The 17526-nt window shown below is 36.5% G+C and overlaps 1 protein-coding gene across 1 annotated transcript; it reads right to left on the bottom strand.

The window, feature by feature from the left end:
• Positions 1 to 2674: 2674 nt before the first annotated feature.
• Positions 2675 to 16572, bottom strand: LOC121405568 (nuclear receptor coactivator 4-like). Its single transcript, XM_041596496.1, has 8 exons — positions 16466 to 16572; positions 11693 to 11896; positions 8646 to 8875; positions 7676 to 7829; positions 6858 to 7005; positions 5999 to 6215; positions 5074 to 5143; positions 2675 to 4246 (listed from the first exon to the last, which is right to left on the bottom strand). Exons 2-8 carry the CDS (start codon positions 11810 to 11812, stop codon positions 3374 to 3376), a joined length of 1812 nt encoding a protein of 603 aa, XP_041452430.1. The 5' UTR covers positions 11813 to 11896; positions 16466 to 16572; the 3' UTR covers positions 2675 to 3373.
• Between the last annotated feature and the right edge of the window lie 954 nt (positions 16573 to 17526).

The raw sequence follows: 17526 nt of genomic DNA, 5'->3' as shown, positions 1-17526 counted from the left end.
GTCGAGCTCAAGAACATCCATGATTAGATGCTAAACTATTCTCGCTTAATTTGTAAGTCCATTTGATTCATTTGGCGAGAGAAACTAAATGGGATATAACAAAAATGAAATGAAACTAAACATAAAAAAGTCATATATTATTCTCCCCTAACCATTTTATGTGACTATCCAACTCGAAACCCACAATAGGGCAGCCAGAATAAATTTTGTGATGGTGAATATGAAGAATTCCTCTATCAGATGAGCTTATCACGTTTTGTTTCAAAGCTGAAAGGACTACATGTCTATTAATATTGTGAAGCTTGGCTGATGCCCTATCGTGGATTATGAACTTGATGGTCACATAACAATATGTAGTTTAACATGACAAATGCACAGCATCTTGTCATTATTGTGACACTAATAGAGAATTTACACTTATTTTTTTTTTGTATCTGGGAGCACATGAAGTACCTGTACCTGCAATATGCTTCAATCAGATGATAAAAATATAGTTTTCTTTTTCTGTTTTAAATACACACCAACAAACATTACTATTTTTACACCATTTCATTCATCATACATGTAAATGAATTGACACAGTTAACATTTATAAAGGCCATCGCACACCTTACGACTGTTCGCGATCCGATTTTGGAACAAGTCGCATTTTGCTCATTTTCTTAAAACGTGGATGGAACATATCATTTTTTTTTAGGTTAAAATTAATTGAAAATACTAATATAACCATTTTGAAAGATTTCAAACCCTATTTTGGAGTAAAGGCCAAGTTAGTTTCAAATCGTAGCCAATCGTACGACTGCTATGACGTCATTACAACTAGATATTACATTTGCTTTTATTCTATTAAGGATGATAGCATAGTCACAGATTTGAACATAGGTATTCCGTATTCCTACGATGATTTCAAACATTTCACAGTAAGATATTCCAAGTCTCAATATTAGCATCAAATTCTACGTTTTATTCAAAATTGAGTCGCAGACCAATCGTAAGGTGTGCGGTCGCCTTAATTCACACAGATTTCACACAAATAATTCATCCAATTTGGATATATCTATGGAAAGAAGATATTACATTTGATTGAAATTCATCATTAATACAATTAGTGTTATACCCTCTCTTGACAGAGATATTTGAGTACTTCTGTGATTACACACAATATCTTCAGAACCCCATATTCCAACAATGCAATTTGGTCTAAAAAGTAACAAAAAAAGACAAAAACCATGAAAAACTATGTTGACTTTGGTAAAGCCTGCGGGAGGTCCTTGAAAGGCATTGCCTTCCAAAGCATCAAGGGTCAAGCACAATGGAAATTCATGGTTTTTATCAAATAAGTACATCAATTCCTTTTTTAAGAAAAAAAAGATGAAATGATTCAAAATTAGATAAAATGATAAAAACATCTAAAATTCATTTTGGTAATCCCCCTTCCCCCTAAAAATTAAAAATGTCAGAAATACTTTTCGGTGTCAAGTGGTACAATACTTAGACATTAAAAAAATCAATCAAATCAATATTTTGATACTGATTAGTCCCATTTTTTCCTAGATAGATAAAAGTTAAATTGTAGAGTTATGCACATGACATGTATTGGCCTGATAAAAGGATGCATAATATTGTATGTGGGTATTTCTTATTCTAATCAAATGATGGACCAATATTTTCCCCCTAGTGGATTATAAGACAATGCTTGCAAACTAAAAACACTTTACAGAGTGTATGCATTAGGATGGATCAGAAGAGTTCAAATAGAGTCAATTCTCATATCTTTTGCCTTCCCTAATGAAATGAATCAAGAATAATGTTTAGCCTTCATAGCTTTTCTTCCCCGACATGCAATGAAGGTCAATTTGACACATTTAAATTAAGTTAAACAATACATATCTTTATTTTGTCAGGATAAATACTATGCCAATTGCCAAGTTCCAATACTACACTAAATTTCATTCATTATGGAAGCCGGAAGTATAAAATTAGAATATTTCCAACATATTGTGTAACCATTATTGTACAACGCCTACTAAGCTTGTTGTACGCGATCAAATGGGAGGCTGAATGTCACACATTCGTACCGTTGCACACAAGACGTACCATCCAAAATGTACCATTGCACGGCCTTAGGAGGTGACGTCACAATGCGATTTCATTGAATAAGGTAACAATGCGCGTACAGCCCGCTGGCTAAATGCGCAATGCTGTACAAGATCATGCGCGCTTGTGGGCCCGGCTTGTGGGATTTTGCTTTTTGCTTTCAATATTTTTGCTCCCTTTTCATAGATTACTGGAGGGAAAAACTCTTGTGTTTTTTCATATTTTCGCTAGATTCCGAGGCGTTGTACAACACAAATAGCGAATATTCTTATTCGTGCAATGGTGCGAGATTTCGCATTCGGTGAAAGAAAGAAACGCTCTATTCAACTCGGCTAACGCCTCGTTGAATAGAGCATCTTTCTTTCACCTCATGCGAAATCTCGCACCATCGCACTCATGCCTATTCGCTATTTGTATACCATAGAATACGGATCACACATGTACATGCAGTATGCTATTTTTTCTGAAGTTTCATCCACACATTACCACTGATGCCATGAATATAGTTCACACGATGGAACATCAAATTTGAGAATATGCAGCATAAATGTGATGAAAAAAGCCACGATGGATCCAAGAATTCATTACAAACTATGAGAACAGAGACCCTAAACCATAATGAAAAGCTTATGCCATTTAGCATGGCATCAAGGTTAAGGACCATATGACAGGACATTAACCTGTAAGTCAATCATTGACATCACATCCACTACCCAAAATATCCCTGATTTACATATCTGTCCAATAATAATATTAATTTCTACTGTGTTGCACTCAACATACGTAAGAATATACGCGAGGTGAATGGGAACCCGGATAGAATCTATTACTTGAGACGCAGAGTATATAAAAGCTGTTCTGCTACAGCCTGGGTAATTATGCAACACTATAACAGACTGCTTTTAACAGTTATAAAATAAGAGGTTACATCTAAGAAGGTTACTAGAAATGAAAGTCCCTCAAGAGAATATAGAGGAAGTGTTGTACCCCATTCAATAATAAAGGTATGAATTTAGCTACCTACATGTCATATGCAGTTTTACAACAAGTTCTAAAATTCAGTCTGCTCTTTGCCTTTTTCTCATCTTAAAAATCATGAAGGCCTTGTTCAAATTCTCAGAAATTGTTCCATAGATTCAGGATCAAAGAAAGGAAAATGCCATGTAATTTGATTAATTGGAAATGATTATTCAGAATGGATTGGGCTATATAATGGACATAGAGGCAACATAAACCATCTTATTTAACCCAGAATCCTTTCGAAATTATAACTGCTCTACTGCTTCAACCACTGATTGATGCCTTTAGGGATACTTGCGAAAGTGAATCCACTGTTAGTTGGAAGGGCGAATCCTCCAGTGGTTTGTTTGATGAGCCACTTTTCCTGTAAGCCATCTTGGTTGGTGTCCATCTTGGATTCTTGTGGCAAGTTTTCATTCTTTCCCTTCAGAAGCCAGGATGTGGAATCATGCGTGGGTACCTTCAGAGCAGGGCCATCAGAGGCAGGTGACCTCGGAAGCAACCATTCGGTCTTCAAAGGGGCATCCTCACAGATCTCTTTGTTGTCGACAACCATCGGCTCTGTTGGAGCTTCGGTTTTCTTGAAGAGCCACTGGCTGATAGAGGTTTGGTCTGACTTCTTTTGGGCAAAATCCCCTTTCTTCAACCAAGCCGGTTTCTCCTCAAGTTGCCACTTCAGGAAGGATGAAATTATCACCGACTCGTAGCCTTCTTCGGGGGCGGTCTTTTTGGCGAGCCATTCTTTGACAAAGTCCTCCTTGGGTAACTCTTCCTCTGGTCTTGCATCCTTGGCCTCCTGAGCTCGATTCTCCTCTCCAGCTTGTCCCTTAGAGAGCCATCGATTCTTGGAAGATTCTGGCAAGCCATCAAAGCCACCCTTTGCAGTATCAGCACAGTTCTCATCGCAGAGGCACTCGTCAAACGTCTTGCACTTCTCGTTACCTTTGCAGACGTCATCAATGTTGACATCAGTGGTCGTGGCCTGGACTGGTTTGGATGAGCAGCATGTGTTCTTCTGGTTGCGCTGGGTACGTTGTCTAGGTCTTGTCTTGGGGCCACATGGACTCGGAGCACCAGATGGAGTGTCCTGTACACAGGCCATCTCTGCCAGATCCTCTATTTCAATGGGCTGTGGAAAAGAATGGAATATACCAGAATCTGAATTAATTCACCAGTTGGAGTCAAATCTCAACATTTAAAGCTACTTGCTTAAATCAGTTGATTTAAATTCTACTATTTTACATCTTCAAGAGTAATGTGATGCAACCAAATAACAGAGGAATAAATTCATCTTAAAAAAGCCGCAGTAATAGCATTGCATCTTAATCCTCCAGAGAAAATTGATCCAAATGAAATAAAAACTGTGATTTGGTTTCTCTTATATGTTTGGTCTTACAATAAAGATAAATCACAAAAGGGTGATTCTACATTTAATTAGTATAATCAATGAAATGATAAACTTTCTCTCTTTTTTCTTCTAAAACTGAATTATTGTTGATTATTAACAGACAAAAAGTGGGCTCATTTTTTATCATTTAAATAATGTTTTACTTCTGGGCAAATCCCTAAAATAATCAACCTTTTTGTACATCCCACCTCTTTTTTTTTTTTCATTCTTACTTTACTTAAAAATGAAATTACTTCAGGAAGGTTCCGCACTCCGATGTACATAATTCATAGAATTGACCTTCTATTGATTCTTGGGAAGCGTTTCATGAGAGGACTTGTAGAATGTTTTATCTAAGAAGTCGTATTTTATCCAACAGTTACCACAGTAACAGTGCTTCTCAACCAATCAAAATCAAGATAAGATGCCCGATCTAACAACTTGTTGGATGAAATTATTGATGAAGCGCTCCACAAATGTTCTGTTATTTATCCAATAGTAATGAAATTAACAGAAAATTAGCCATTTATTTGTTATATTGAGAACTTAAACAATTTGAGTTTGTTTACCTTCACTGGTACTTGACTTGGGTGACATGTCTCCTTCTTCAACCAACCCTTAGTTCCTCCTGATGGGCTACTGCAATGTTTACAAATAACAAAAAAGGCAATCATTGGACTAATATTCAGATAAACAAATATAATCCATTTAAACGTACAGGTAGCACTGCCTTAGTCAACCTTCCAGAAGTTCGATTAATCATCCAGGTTGAAGCAATTGTTTAGACCAGATTATTAAAAATGTGTTAGTTATCTCTTTTAGGTCAAATTTCAAAGTAAACCAGATATTTCTGGTCCCATGAGATTTGAATTAGACAAAGTTACCTGTAAATTGTATGTTACAGTGCAGGTCGTGGTAACAATCTCAAGGTTCAAATAAAATAACAACCCAAGTTTTAGTATGTATAACTTAAAAACATGAGCATAATGATTGTTGTAGAAAAGGCAATTGTTGAGATTATTAGTAAAGAAATATAAGCATGGCTTTCTTGAAACATTAGTAAAACAAGCAAGCCCTTCCTGTCAGCCCATGGATAATTTTCAAAGCAATAATAATAATGTACCCATATGTGCTTTTTGTGTTGGAGATCTTCATTGTAATATTGGACCTAGGTCCCTATTATAACAACTAACCTTGATTGTAAAAAAAAAATTGTTGATGTGGATTTCCCCCAACAAGGGCAAAGTTAATTGATCTTAAATGACCTTTGACCTTGGTCATTTGACCTGTAACTCAGGCAAGATGTTCAGTAATACTTGTTTCAAATCATTGTGAGCTGTGACTACTTGGGTTAGCCTTAAACTGAGTTTTTCAATATTTCATATCTGCATTGGTCAGTCATTAAATCTTGTCAGCGAATTATACATAACTGAAATGATACTATTCAAAATAGCTGTGGCACGGCAGCTTCGTGTGAGCTAATAGGATACTTACTAGTAGGCAGGCTTGTTAAGTTGCTGGCAGCTTGCTCCACTGCCATCAGTCTTTGGGGTTCGGCGAATCCACTGGATGTTTGGTGAGTTTAGGATGCTAGCAAACTGAGACAAGATGGTACTACGTGAGCTCTGTTCATGCTCCTTGGGGATCATGACGAAGGAATCTTGATCGTCGTCACTCTTCTCACTCTGGCATGTCTCCATCACTGGAATGTCTGCATGGGACAGAGATTGAATATCTATCTTGATCAATGAATTCTTATTTAGAAGATCTAAAAAATGTCCTCTAACTTCAGTCTGCACCATCAAAATCATAAAGACCACTTCTCTTACTCTATTATGAGACCAATCAAAGTCAAGAATACCTAGTTTGCTATCTTAACTTTTCAATGCCATTTTTTAAAATCTTTATGAAAATCTGAATTTTTGAAACCTATATTCCTGTATATATGGAATTATTTTCATTCAAAAAGTACAATAAAATCATAAAATGAACAACAGTCCATAAGGAAAAAGCACATTTGTCACATACAGCACAAGATAGAGATTACTTTCCCCAAGGCCTGCTCAGTGATTCATAGTAACCAGAAAAGAAGAGGGCAAGGATGAATCCCGAGAAGAAGGACCGTTCAAGATGCTAAAGACCACTTTGACCATCACCATTCATGGGGGAAGGGATGTGAAAATTTCCTATCATATATTTCCCCTTGATTTTAAATGTATTTTATTGTATTCCATATATGATTAAAGGAAAGATGATTTGCACTCTACAAATATACACTATTATTATTACTCTATTAAAAAACATTCATTGTCAGGGTGCACATTCCCTTTTACAAGAAGACAAGACAATTTACCATGGTCCTTGGCCAACCAGCCTTCTGCATCCTGGTTCTCTTGGAAGATGGGAAAGACTGTGTGTGTAGTACCATTCTTGATCCCACTGCTACCGTTTGGTGTCAACCAAACCTTGTCACATGCATACTTCTCAAATGGTGCCATAATCTATAAGTGAAGTACATCAAGGAACAGGTGGATCAATCATATCATGAAAATTTTAAAACATTTACATCATCATATGAAAAACTGGTTTCCCCTACTCTTTTTATTTTGGGTTAGGCTTACACTGGAATTTATGCATTGAATTTTTATGTACAAAGAATCGATGTACCTATCATTTTTAAAGCAACTGTGTGTACAGAATGGAATTTGATTAAAGAAACACCTCCAGAACTTTTAAACTTGATCTTGAAATAACTCTGTTGAATGCTAAACCAATTTAATGTACATGTATGTCTCTTTTTAGTTGGGGTTATCAATGTAATTCTCACGATCAATCTTTTCTTTGATGCGACTATCTGATTACAATCCTGCAACACATAAATAATGCAGATGAGTGCTGTAAATTTAAAGACATCACACCAAAAGGTACATTTCACCCCTATTGTATAAAGTTCAAAGTCCCTGTTTCATATACCGTACTCTAGGCCAATAAAACCATGCACAAATAATCAAATGAGAATATATAGTATATGCCTATTCAGAGTGTATGCTATATGTTTTTCTGCACACCGTTGGTACATGTTAGTGCAAAACTAAAAATTGCACATGTGACTCATTTCAATTCATCTAACTGGCCACATTGTTACCCATAACATCAATTATCATTACATACCTGTCTTGGTTCGCCTTGTACATCATCTTTGGAAGGGCAAAAGCGCTTTGGGTTGATGCTTCCATAGGTCAATATACATTTCTTGAGGCGTTTGGGATCACTCACAAACTCTAGAATTCCATTTTCCTCCGGTTCAAGGTGAAATTCTTGGAATCTGTAAACATGATCAAATAGAAAATTGAAGAATAACATACCAGGTAGATGCTGTGAAATATTTCAAAGAGAAAACACTTGGGACATCATAATTAAAACAAAATGACATCACAATGAATGAATCGTGATGTCAATACTTTGCCCATGTAACTTTATATTTTTTTCTTCTAAAAGCTGTATTATGCACCAGCACTGTTATGCTCATTTGTTACAATTCAAGTGTTATAAGTGGACCCATTTGTCTGACCACTTTAAAAAGGACAGGGAGCTTTAGAGATATCTATTCAGGCTAAAACCTGTGCGTACATGTAGGTGGTCTCTGTACATTGCAATGGCAATTTACAAAATTCATTATTTAAACAGGATGGGAAAAGGCACATGAAGAGTGGAAAAGTTCAATTCTAAACTTGATGCAAAGTGGTCTGTTATCATACATGTATGTTCCTGATGTCTGCACTAGTAACAGAGTAATGACTCTTTGCATATCAAAATGTCCATTTTAATTTTACTGAAGTAGAAAAGAATCCCTGCTATAACAATGATTGTAATGCTCCCAAAGGATTTTGTCATACCAAATGTTGACCGCAAAACTCTACACTGTATGTCCAACAATCCTACGAAATGAGACAATACATCTTCATGATATTTGATTACAGTATGCATCAACAGTTTTCCTGTAACAAAATAACACCTCTTGGCTTGGCACTCACTTATTTTTTTTTATCATGTTATAAGAGAATTCCTGCTCTAACAATATGATTTCAATATTCACAAAGATCTGACAAACTCAACATAGTTAACATCAATCTGACAATACCTCTTCATGATGTCTTCAATGTCCTGCAAGTCAACGGCTTTCTTGGCAGACCTGGTGTGTTCCTGCAGGGCCTGGAGAGCTCCAAGTTCCTTCTTCAAGCTATCGGCTTGGAGATGAAGGTGTTCTTGCTTGACCTGAAGCAGTGTGTCCACTTGATTTACAAGGTAAACCTCTCTGGTCCGCAGGTTCTCTAACTGACGACTGAAGTTGGCCTGGATGTTGTTCTTGGACTGTTGGGTAAAAAAAGATTCACATAGACAATGACATCAGACATGGATATTGTTTTTAGACTATGGGGGCAAAAGATTATGTAAGGACAATGAAATTCAACAGTCTGTATTAAAAACACATTAACAAATTTGTCAATTTTATTAAGAAAATCAAGTTTATGCTCAAATTGATCTTACATGTATCCAATAAAGATGTCAGAACACAAACACATAGCCAACTTCTAATGAGGAAGCATACCAAAGAATGAACATTGAACTTCAATGCAAGTACATACAAGTACATACATGTACACAGTTCATACAGATGAGCAACATGTACATGATTAACTCTTTTTCCCAGTGTAATTTTACACCATTTTTTTCCCAAGATCAAAGGATTTCCTGAATGGAATGTTTATGATATATCATGCCGCTGATGGCGAAACAAAACATCATATGTGAGAAAAAAGACCAACATAGCTGCTTTAACACTGAGACAATTCGCCATCAGAAAAACAGTCTCCAATTTCACAAAGGAAATTAATTTCATCTTCCAAGATGTATGTACATGTACATGTAGGGGGCTAGGATTTGGATATCATTATCAACTGGTTGGTTTATCTACATATCATGAAAAACAGAAAAAACTGATTTTCCCCTGAATGCGAGATAAGAGCTTTTGTCACCCTGGCAACATTGTGGTCATGTGATGTACTTTATGGAGCAAAATCTGGTTACAATCAACCCATCATCCCTATTAAGGCAGCTTTTGCAAACATGTTCTTTATGGGAGTGATCAGGAATTTCAGGAGAACTAATCAAGGGGTGAAGTGGGGAATGACCTATCACAAGGTGAATATTGAAGCTGTCAATGCTTATCACTGGATTACAGAGGCAAAAATAATTAGACTACATACTGTATTAAGTAGCAGAATTTGTCTTCTGTCTGTTTCATGTTATTAAATGTAAGCAGACCCACATGTGCTCTTAGTGGAAGAGGTGCCTGTGTAAATTGTAGTATATACATGTATCACAAAAACATGGCAGAACACTTTAAATAAGCTCATTTTCTGGTGGGGTTTACTAACTCTTTGGGCACCACTGTAGTCAAGTCATCTTCAACTAACCACCTCTTATTTCATAAAAATTTCCTTTCTTTTATTGAACATTTATTTTTCTCTCCATTCTTTAAAACTTATGGAATCTTCTAAACTTCTTGCTCATTATCCTCATTCTGTTTTATATTTTAAAACCTACATAAATGATAATTCAAAATTGTATTTTTTTTAATACAAATTTTTCCCCATTTCAGTGCTAACATTTATCTACAAGTAAAAATGTGAACAAGTCACAACATATACTTGTATGGCCTCGAATCAAGAAAATACTTTAAGTTTGTTTTTTGGCAGAGGAGGTACGTATCTTCGCTCATATCCTGTCAGGGAAGCCCAAAGGAAGTCACATGATCAGTCACATAAACAGAAAATATTGAGGTTTGTGTCATTTTGGGCAGGACACTAAAAATACAAAATTGTTTACAAAATAAAAAGATCTGGTTCCCTAACTCAGTCAGGAGTGCAACATGGTGAAATCAAGAATGACAGTACATTTTCTTTCCAAAATGGACACTATCATGGGTAAGTATGCTATCTGGTATAATTTTCAATGTTTTGCATTGTACATGAACAAACACAACTGCTGTACAGCATTGCAGCATTTACAGTATGTTGTAGGCCTTCATGCACTAGCATACGTTATTTGCTCTGGTCAAGTGATATTCAAGGAAGCCAAGCCCCAAACCTGGGGTAATAATGAAAGCATGTTAAGAAGGGCCTGCCAGTTATGGAAATGGAATAGCTAACCTGCTATCTGCATTCATGTAGTGTTCATGTAGTGAATATTCATTAGTGTCTCATGTATTTTTCATCAAAAAGAGGTGTGACCAAATTCACCTTCTGTGATTGGCTTTTATTGCTATTGAATATCCATTAGCCATCAACGCTTCTTTGTGCGAGGGCAAGAATGGTATACTGTACCAGGGTCCTGCCCTAGCGATCTGCCATCCCTTCCAGGCCAGGATATGCCAAGGCTGGCCGCCCAGCCGCCTGGTTGGTTACGGATAACAATAATGCAGTATTCTTATTATTATTATTTTACCGGTATTCTACCCACCAAATAGACAAAATTCGCTGCTGACTAGTCGACTGCCAAGCCATGCTTGGACATGGTTCCCTTTTTGTCACTTGCACACATGTGATTATGCCCATTTAGCAAGTGACGACGAGCCAAGATAACTTGAAAACAAACATTTTTACCATGTTACACCCCCCAAAACTTGGTTATGAGAACAAATATTTATCAGATTCATAACATTTGAATATCTCAGGGTCGAAAACCATACATTAGAGATCATTATTTCTAAATTTTCTCGCATAAAAGTTATACGAGCATGTTTATTTTCTGAAAAAGTTTGTTTTTTCGATATGAAGATTGCGTTGATGGCCAGTGGATAGTCAATAGTAATAAAAGCCAATCAAAGAAAGGAAATGTGACCACGCCTATTTTGGCGAAAAATACATGAGGCACTAATGAATATTCACATGTAAAAAGTGAATGGGGAAAAGGGGTGACAGAAATTGGGGTGTCAGTAAATAGAAACCCCCTGCAAGAGTATACATGGCTGAATTGATATCTTCCAAAATAATCAATTCAAGACAATACCGAGATGTTTCATAAATACAAATATTCTTATTAAAAATAGGTTATCTTGTAAAAATTAACGGCAACTTACCCTGTAGTGCGTGCAATAAAATGAATTTTCAAAATCCCTTTTCTTACCTCTGTGGCATTTTTCTGCAGTTCAGTTTGAATATCAGTGAGCTCTGACAGGGCAGCACGGATGTGGGCCAACCTCAGCTCCAGGTTGTGAAGAACCGTCTTCTGATGCGACATGTCCATACCGTGATGCTGGGATGGAGGTTGCAGGAAGCAGATTGCTTTAAACTGGAATGAAGGCTGGTGGTCGATGGTGGATTCACTTCACTGAATACAAATTTGGTAGAAAAAAGAGGCAATTATAGTATTTCTTCATATTTTTCATCTTGATTTTCATAAATCGATATAAGCCAAGAATCTGACTAACAAGATGCAAATACTGTGTTAAAAAGCAAACTACAAAACAGGTACATACTTGTATAATAAATCTAGATAATCAATGAATAATTGTAATAGAAGAAAAAATATTTATCATTTACTGGCATACACTGTGGGCATGCACTGTGTGCATACATTTACCTACAATGTATGTACATTAAGATATAATAGGATTATTAAACATATGAACAAAAAAAGACCATGCTTACATGGGTTCTGCTGCCTGAAATGATTATGAAGGGTCTATTATTACAATTAGTGTTACAAACTTTAAGAAAATCAAGCAAGCAAAACACTGAAAATCTAAATACAAGTATCTAATCTAAGTTTGACTTGATAGTGATAAAATATCCTCTTGTTGTTTGTACAGTATACTGTTCATGCTACAGCACACATGCCCTACCTTTCCTTACCTGTATGTGTTTTCACATGTAGCCCTACAGAAAGGTAAGTATAAAAACTTGTATTTTCTCTACATGTGCATTACATGTATCATTTCCTTTTAATGTGTAATGCTGTACACAGTATTAGAAAACAAAAACAACAAAAGGGACAGTGATTTTCTATTTACAGGTAAATCAAAACAGAAAATATGTTTTGGTTCAATTGGTTACTTGGTTCTTTACTTTAATTTAAATTCATTGAATAAATATTTACCAAAGTTGCAAAAACAGATTTAGGGCTCAGCAGCCAATCAAAATCAAGGTTGCCATGGTAGTTGCCATAATGGCAAAGTTACAACAGTTGCAACTCTTTATGAAGCAGGCCCTTGAAGTTGATGCTGACTGTGTACACTTCCTTTGACAAAACATAATTTCCATTTCAGGTCAAATTTGAAAGGGAATATAAAAAAAGGACATACTAGACAATTTTTTTCTGAAAAGGTTCTAACCACTATCAACAATGATGACCCTGTCACCTTAATACACGTTGTTTACAGCTTCAAGCATACCTAAGCCTGCATACATGTACAAATGTAGATAGTCCGAGTCTCCGAGAGGTAGTTGATTGTCCACATCGTCAAGAAAAATCCAGAAGAAAATTACCACATACAGTCACACACTTAAATACATGTAGGTAAACAAGTCCAATCAGAGGAAACTGAAAAAGTTCCTTTATGTAGTGACCAGTATTAATAGACTAGAAACAAAATTTTTTTTCAGAATCATCTTCACTATCTTTTAAGGTGCAATCTTCATCCAAAAATTTTCAAAGATAATCATATGTAGCTTGCTGAGAAATATAAAGTGGTCTGAACAAGAGACAAATTCACCTACATGTACCAGAACTAAAAAGGTAAATTGGCAAACATGTTAAAAGGAGGAGTATCGCTCACTGCTCAAGACTATCACTCCTCTGCATGCAAATAACCAGACATTAGGCTGACGAACCAACAAGCAGTGACCAAGAATAATAGAATAACGGCTTCTTCCTGTATGAGGATGATGATGATGATGAAGACGGAGGTCACAAAGTACAGGAGTATTATTGTGCATTGTGGAAACTGTGCAATAGGTTAATTTGTGCACTTTTAAAAACCTAAATAAATCAACATCCCAGGTCAGTCAGGTGTACATGAAGAAGCAATTGTCGTGTATATATGGATCAAATCAAAGGAACACAGCCTATTGTCTGTCTTGCGATTGCTGCCAGATTTCCTGTCTTTGTATGGTCTTCATTTTGATGACCATGAGGCACAATTGATTAATGACCTGACCTTTCCTGAATTGTCCTAGAGTACTGTTGAAACATCTGACTTTGATTTTCATTTAATTTAAGACAAATAATACCAGCAGGTAATTTGCTGAATCTTGTCTCATAAAAAACGTGTCAAGTGCTGCTAAATCTACTACACATACATGTTGTTGTACCTCCACTGACCAGAATATGTAGATGGTTTCAGAACACAGGTTTCAGATTTTTTCCTCTTAAAAAAAATTATACTCATTATAGCAGTGGCCTGGGGCAACCAAAAAATGAGAGTTGGGCAACCAAATTCTGTAAAAGCCTGCACTTGCTGGCCCAGTTGGACTACCAAAGTTTTGATAAATTTTAATGTTTTCATTATTTTAGGGCAACCAAGCATATAAAATTGATGATTTTGGTGGACTGATCGGGCGACCAAGAAATAGTTAGTGTGAAGACAGTGAAGCTTTACTATGCAATTTTACTTAGATACAGAATACAATCTAACCTTGGACAAGGTCAGAACACACAGCAGCAGAAATTGTTCATTTCCTGAGAAACCTTGGTTGTGTAACAGGTTTGTCAGATAGATGGTTACAGGTAATTTTAACAAGTCCTCTGGTCTAGTTTCAATAAGTCAAATGATTTTCATCCAATTAAGAGCAATTTTTAGACCAGATTACTGGTATGCAAAATATATTACATGTAGTGATGTACCTCTTTCTCTGTGTAAAATTTCTCCTACAATACATGCATGTCCATGTGTGGTCCCCGGGGGGGCCACTTACATTGACGAGTGGATACCATGCGCGACCAAAAAAACACGTAAAAAGGATGTCCTTTTCACGATAGGGCACGTTACGTACGTACATGTAACGTTACGTACGTACATGTAACGTGATTAGGGTGTCAAAAACACAAAAATAAGGAAAAAAGGGTATCTATTTCGCTAGGAAAATAACGTGTTTAGGGTCGAATTTGCGGGGATGATAAAACAAAATAAAAAAGTATTTTATAAAGGATGTCCTCTTTCCCCCAACACTTCGTGTTTAGAGTCCGATTTGCAAGAGGTGTAGAAGGTGGGGTCGTACTAAACCAAACAAGGTAAAGCCGACGACCGAAGGACCCGTAACAATAAAACATTCCTGTACTTGTTTAGGGGTTCATTTCAGGGAATATTGTCCAAGAGTATCGTTTTGTTTCCAATACTTGTTAAGGGTAGGGTTTCACACGCCAATACTTGTTCAGGGGTGCATTTTCAGAATATGGAAATTACGTGTTTAGGGTGCTTTTTGAGACCCCATGGTCGCACATGGTATCCACTCGTGAATGGAAGTGCGCCCCCCCGGGGTGTGGTCCCAAAAGATTAACCTCTAAAACAGGGTTGGCAATCCTGCTTTCTCATTTTTAAAATAAAAAGTTATTAAATCTCTAAAAATCTACACTGTAGATGTATAATGTTCAATGCATACATTATTTTTCAACAGCATCGTGCGGAAGAGACAATAGTCCTGCAGATCTATATCTTTCAGTAGTCTATTGGAAAATCATTTGTTTTTGTTGGTAAGTTGGTGGATGGATCCTTTCATCAATTGGCATCATCATAACTTGTATGGAAGAATAATGACTAGATCCAGGTCAAGATCTCAACTTGTCTTGTGTTACTACTAGGTGCAGATTTTTTTTTTAATGGTAAAGTACTTAGAGTTGAATTCACCAATCGATAAAAATGAAGAACTGGGGAGCGTTTCATCAATATTTTCATCCGACAAGTTGTCAGATTTGACATCTTTCCATGATTTTGATTGGCTGAAAGGCACTGTTCCTATGGTAACTGTCGGATGAAATGGGACTTGTCGGATAAAACGTCCGACAAGTCCTTTCATGAAACGCCCCCCTGATGTATCTGATTCCTAGTAACAGTGGGAAATTTGGTGCTGAAACTTTTTATTTGCTTAAGTTTTATTTGAAAAAAAAAAATTATTAAAACCCCCTGGCCCTGAAGACGGGTCTTGAAAAGTGTAACCTACAAATTGTGAATGTACCGGTATAATAAGTCTATAAACTATTAAACTAGGGTAATTAGTAATAGTAATATAGCATGTATAGTAAAAGCCTTAATTAATGGAAGTTTTTCACTAAAATTAAAAAGGGAGGACAACTAGTAAATAATGGCGCAATGCCCCTGTAAGTACACCACTAAGGTTGGCACTAACACTAACATACAACAACCAACATTCACCACCCCCCTTTTCAACAAAATTACAACTCCAGTCGTTCTGACCAGCGCCATATTCACACTCCACTCAAGCACGTACACCATGCATGCATGACCCACTTTTGTACAAAGGTCAGAGCAAACAATAATTGCACAGAAATTGAGAAAACTAAGCAGATGTGCAGACACAACTCACACAAAAAGCTCCCGATAAACATCACAATGGAACAAAAATAATGATCGAAACAGGAAAGTTTGAGCTACAATCTGACTAGGGTATAATTATCATCAATTCTAAATTGAGATCTATATATCTCGACACAATTTTTGCATATTTCACAACTTCCCGCACGGCACAAGAAAGATTCGGCTGCCGTGTGTTCTGTTGGACAAGGTCCAAGCCAAAGCCGAGGTTTTCAAGCCGGTAACAAAGATTGGGCCTCCAATTATCGGCATCACATAAAAGGCCATCCTCGTTGAACTGTTATTTATAAACTATTAACTATGATTATTTCGTTGGTGTGGGAAATGAAGAATAATATCATTTTACTTACAAATAAAATCAAAATTTCCAGTCCACATCACATCCACCCAGCAACTCACTTTTCGCCCGGCGCCCATCAGCGTCTACGCATGCGCAGTTCGCTTAATTAAGATCTGTATCAATGTTGTTGTTGTAGTTGGATTTAATTGAATGTTCTTTAATGTGCACACACACTGACACACACGAGAAGAGAGGTGACTTATTTCAGGATAAGGCCTTTATTGCCCACAAAGGATTTTTGCACTGGTTTACACAATGTGAACTGTATATAAACAGACAAACAAAATAAAAAGAAATAAAAAATGGTGATTTAACATAGGCCGTGGGCCGAGGGCGTTTATCGACGTGTCAAAACGTTTCAGTTGGAGCCTGAGGTTTATTTTATATATTGAAAAAAAGGAAAAATATACATTGATTTGGAAATTGCTTGTTTCCGCAGTCATATCGCTGCATTTAGTGAAATATGTAATTCGGAACTCCAGTTTCATCATGCTGTCTAACAATTGTACGAGCCGCATTTAGCCACACGCACTGCCATAGCACTTTGACACACAGCAGAGAAGTGCGCTCTCGCGACATCCGAACTTCGAGTCTAAATCGGTCAGCATTGAGCCTTATTATTAATCAGAGAGTCAATTTTAAGTATCTTTGAAAATCTGTTTAGATGTCAACAACCTACCGGCTTTAGATGCAAATCATCGAAATATATGAATATCCCATAATAATATCCTCAAATTTATCGAAACAGTCGAGAAAAATGTAGACTCACTTGTCGGACTGAAACTGAATATACAAGCAGAAAATTTTACGCTGCCAATTTATCTGTATACCATAGAGTTAAAGGGGAATGAAACCTTTGGAACAAATAGGCTTGTGTAGAAACAGAAAATTCATAGAATAAGAATAAAGAAAGTTTGAGAAAAATCGGACAAATATTGAGAAAGTTATGAGCATTTGAATATTGCAATCACTATTGCTATGGAGATCCTCCTATTGGCAATGCGACAAGGATGTGTGATGTCACTGATGAACAACTTTCCCTTTGGCGGACTATAAAATACCCTCAAAATG

This window comes from Lytechinus variegatus, chromosome 18, assembly GCF_018143015.1.
Source record: "Lytechinus variegatus isolate NC3 chromosome 18, Lvar_3.0, whole genome shotgun sequence".
Lineage (NCBI taxonomy): Eukaryota > Metazoa > Echinodermata > Echinoidea > Temnopleuroida > Toxopneustidae > Lytechinus > Lytechinus variegatus.
Note: the sequence above shows the minus strand (reverse complement) of the source record. Positions and strands in the feature narration are given on the sequence as shown.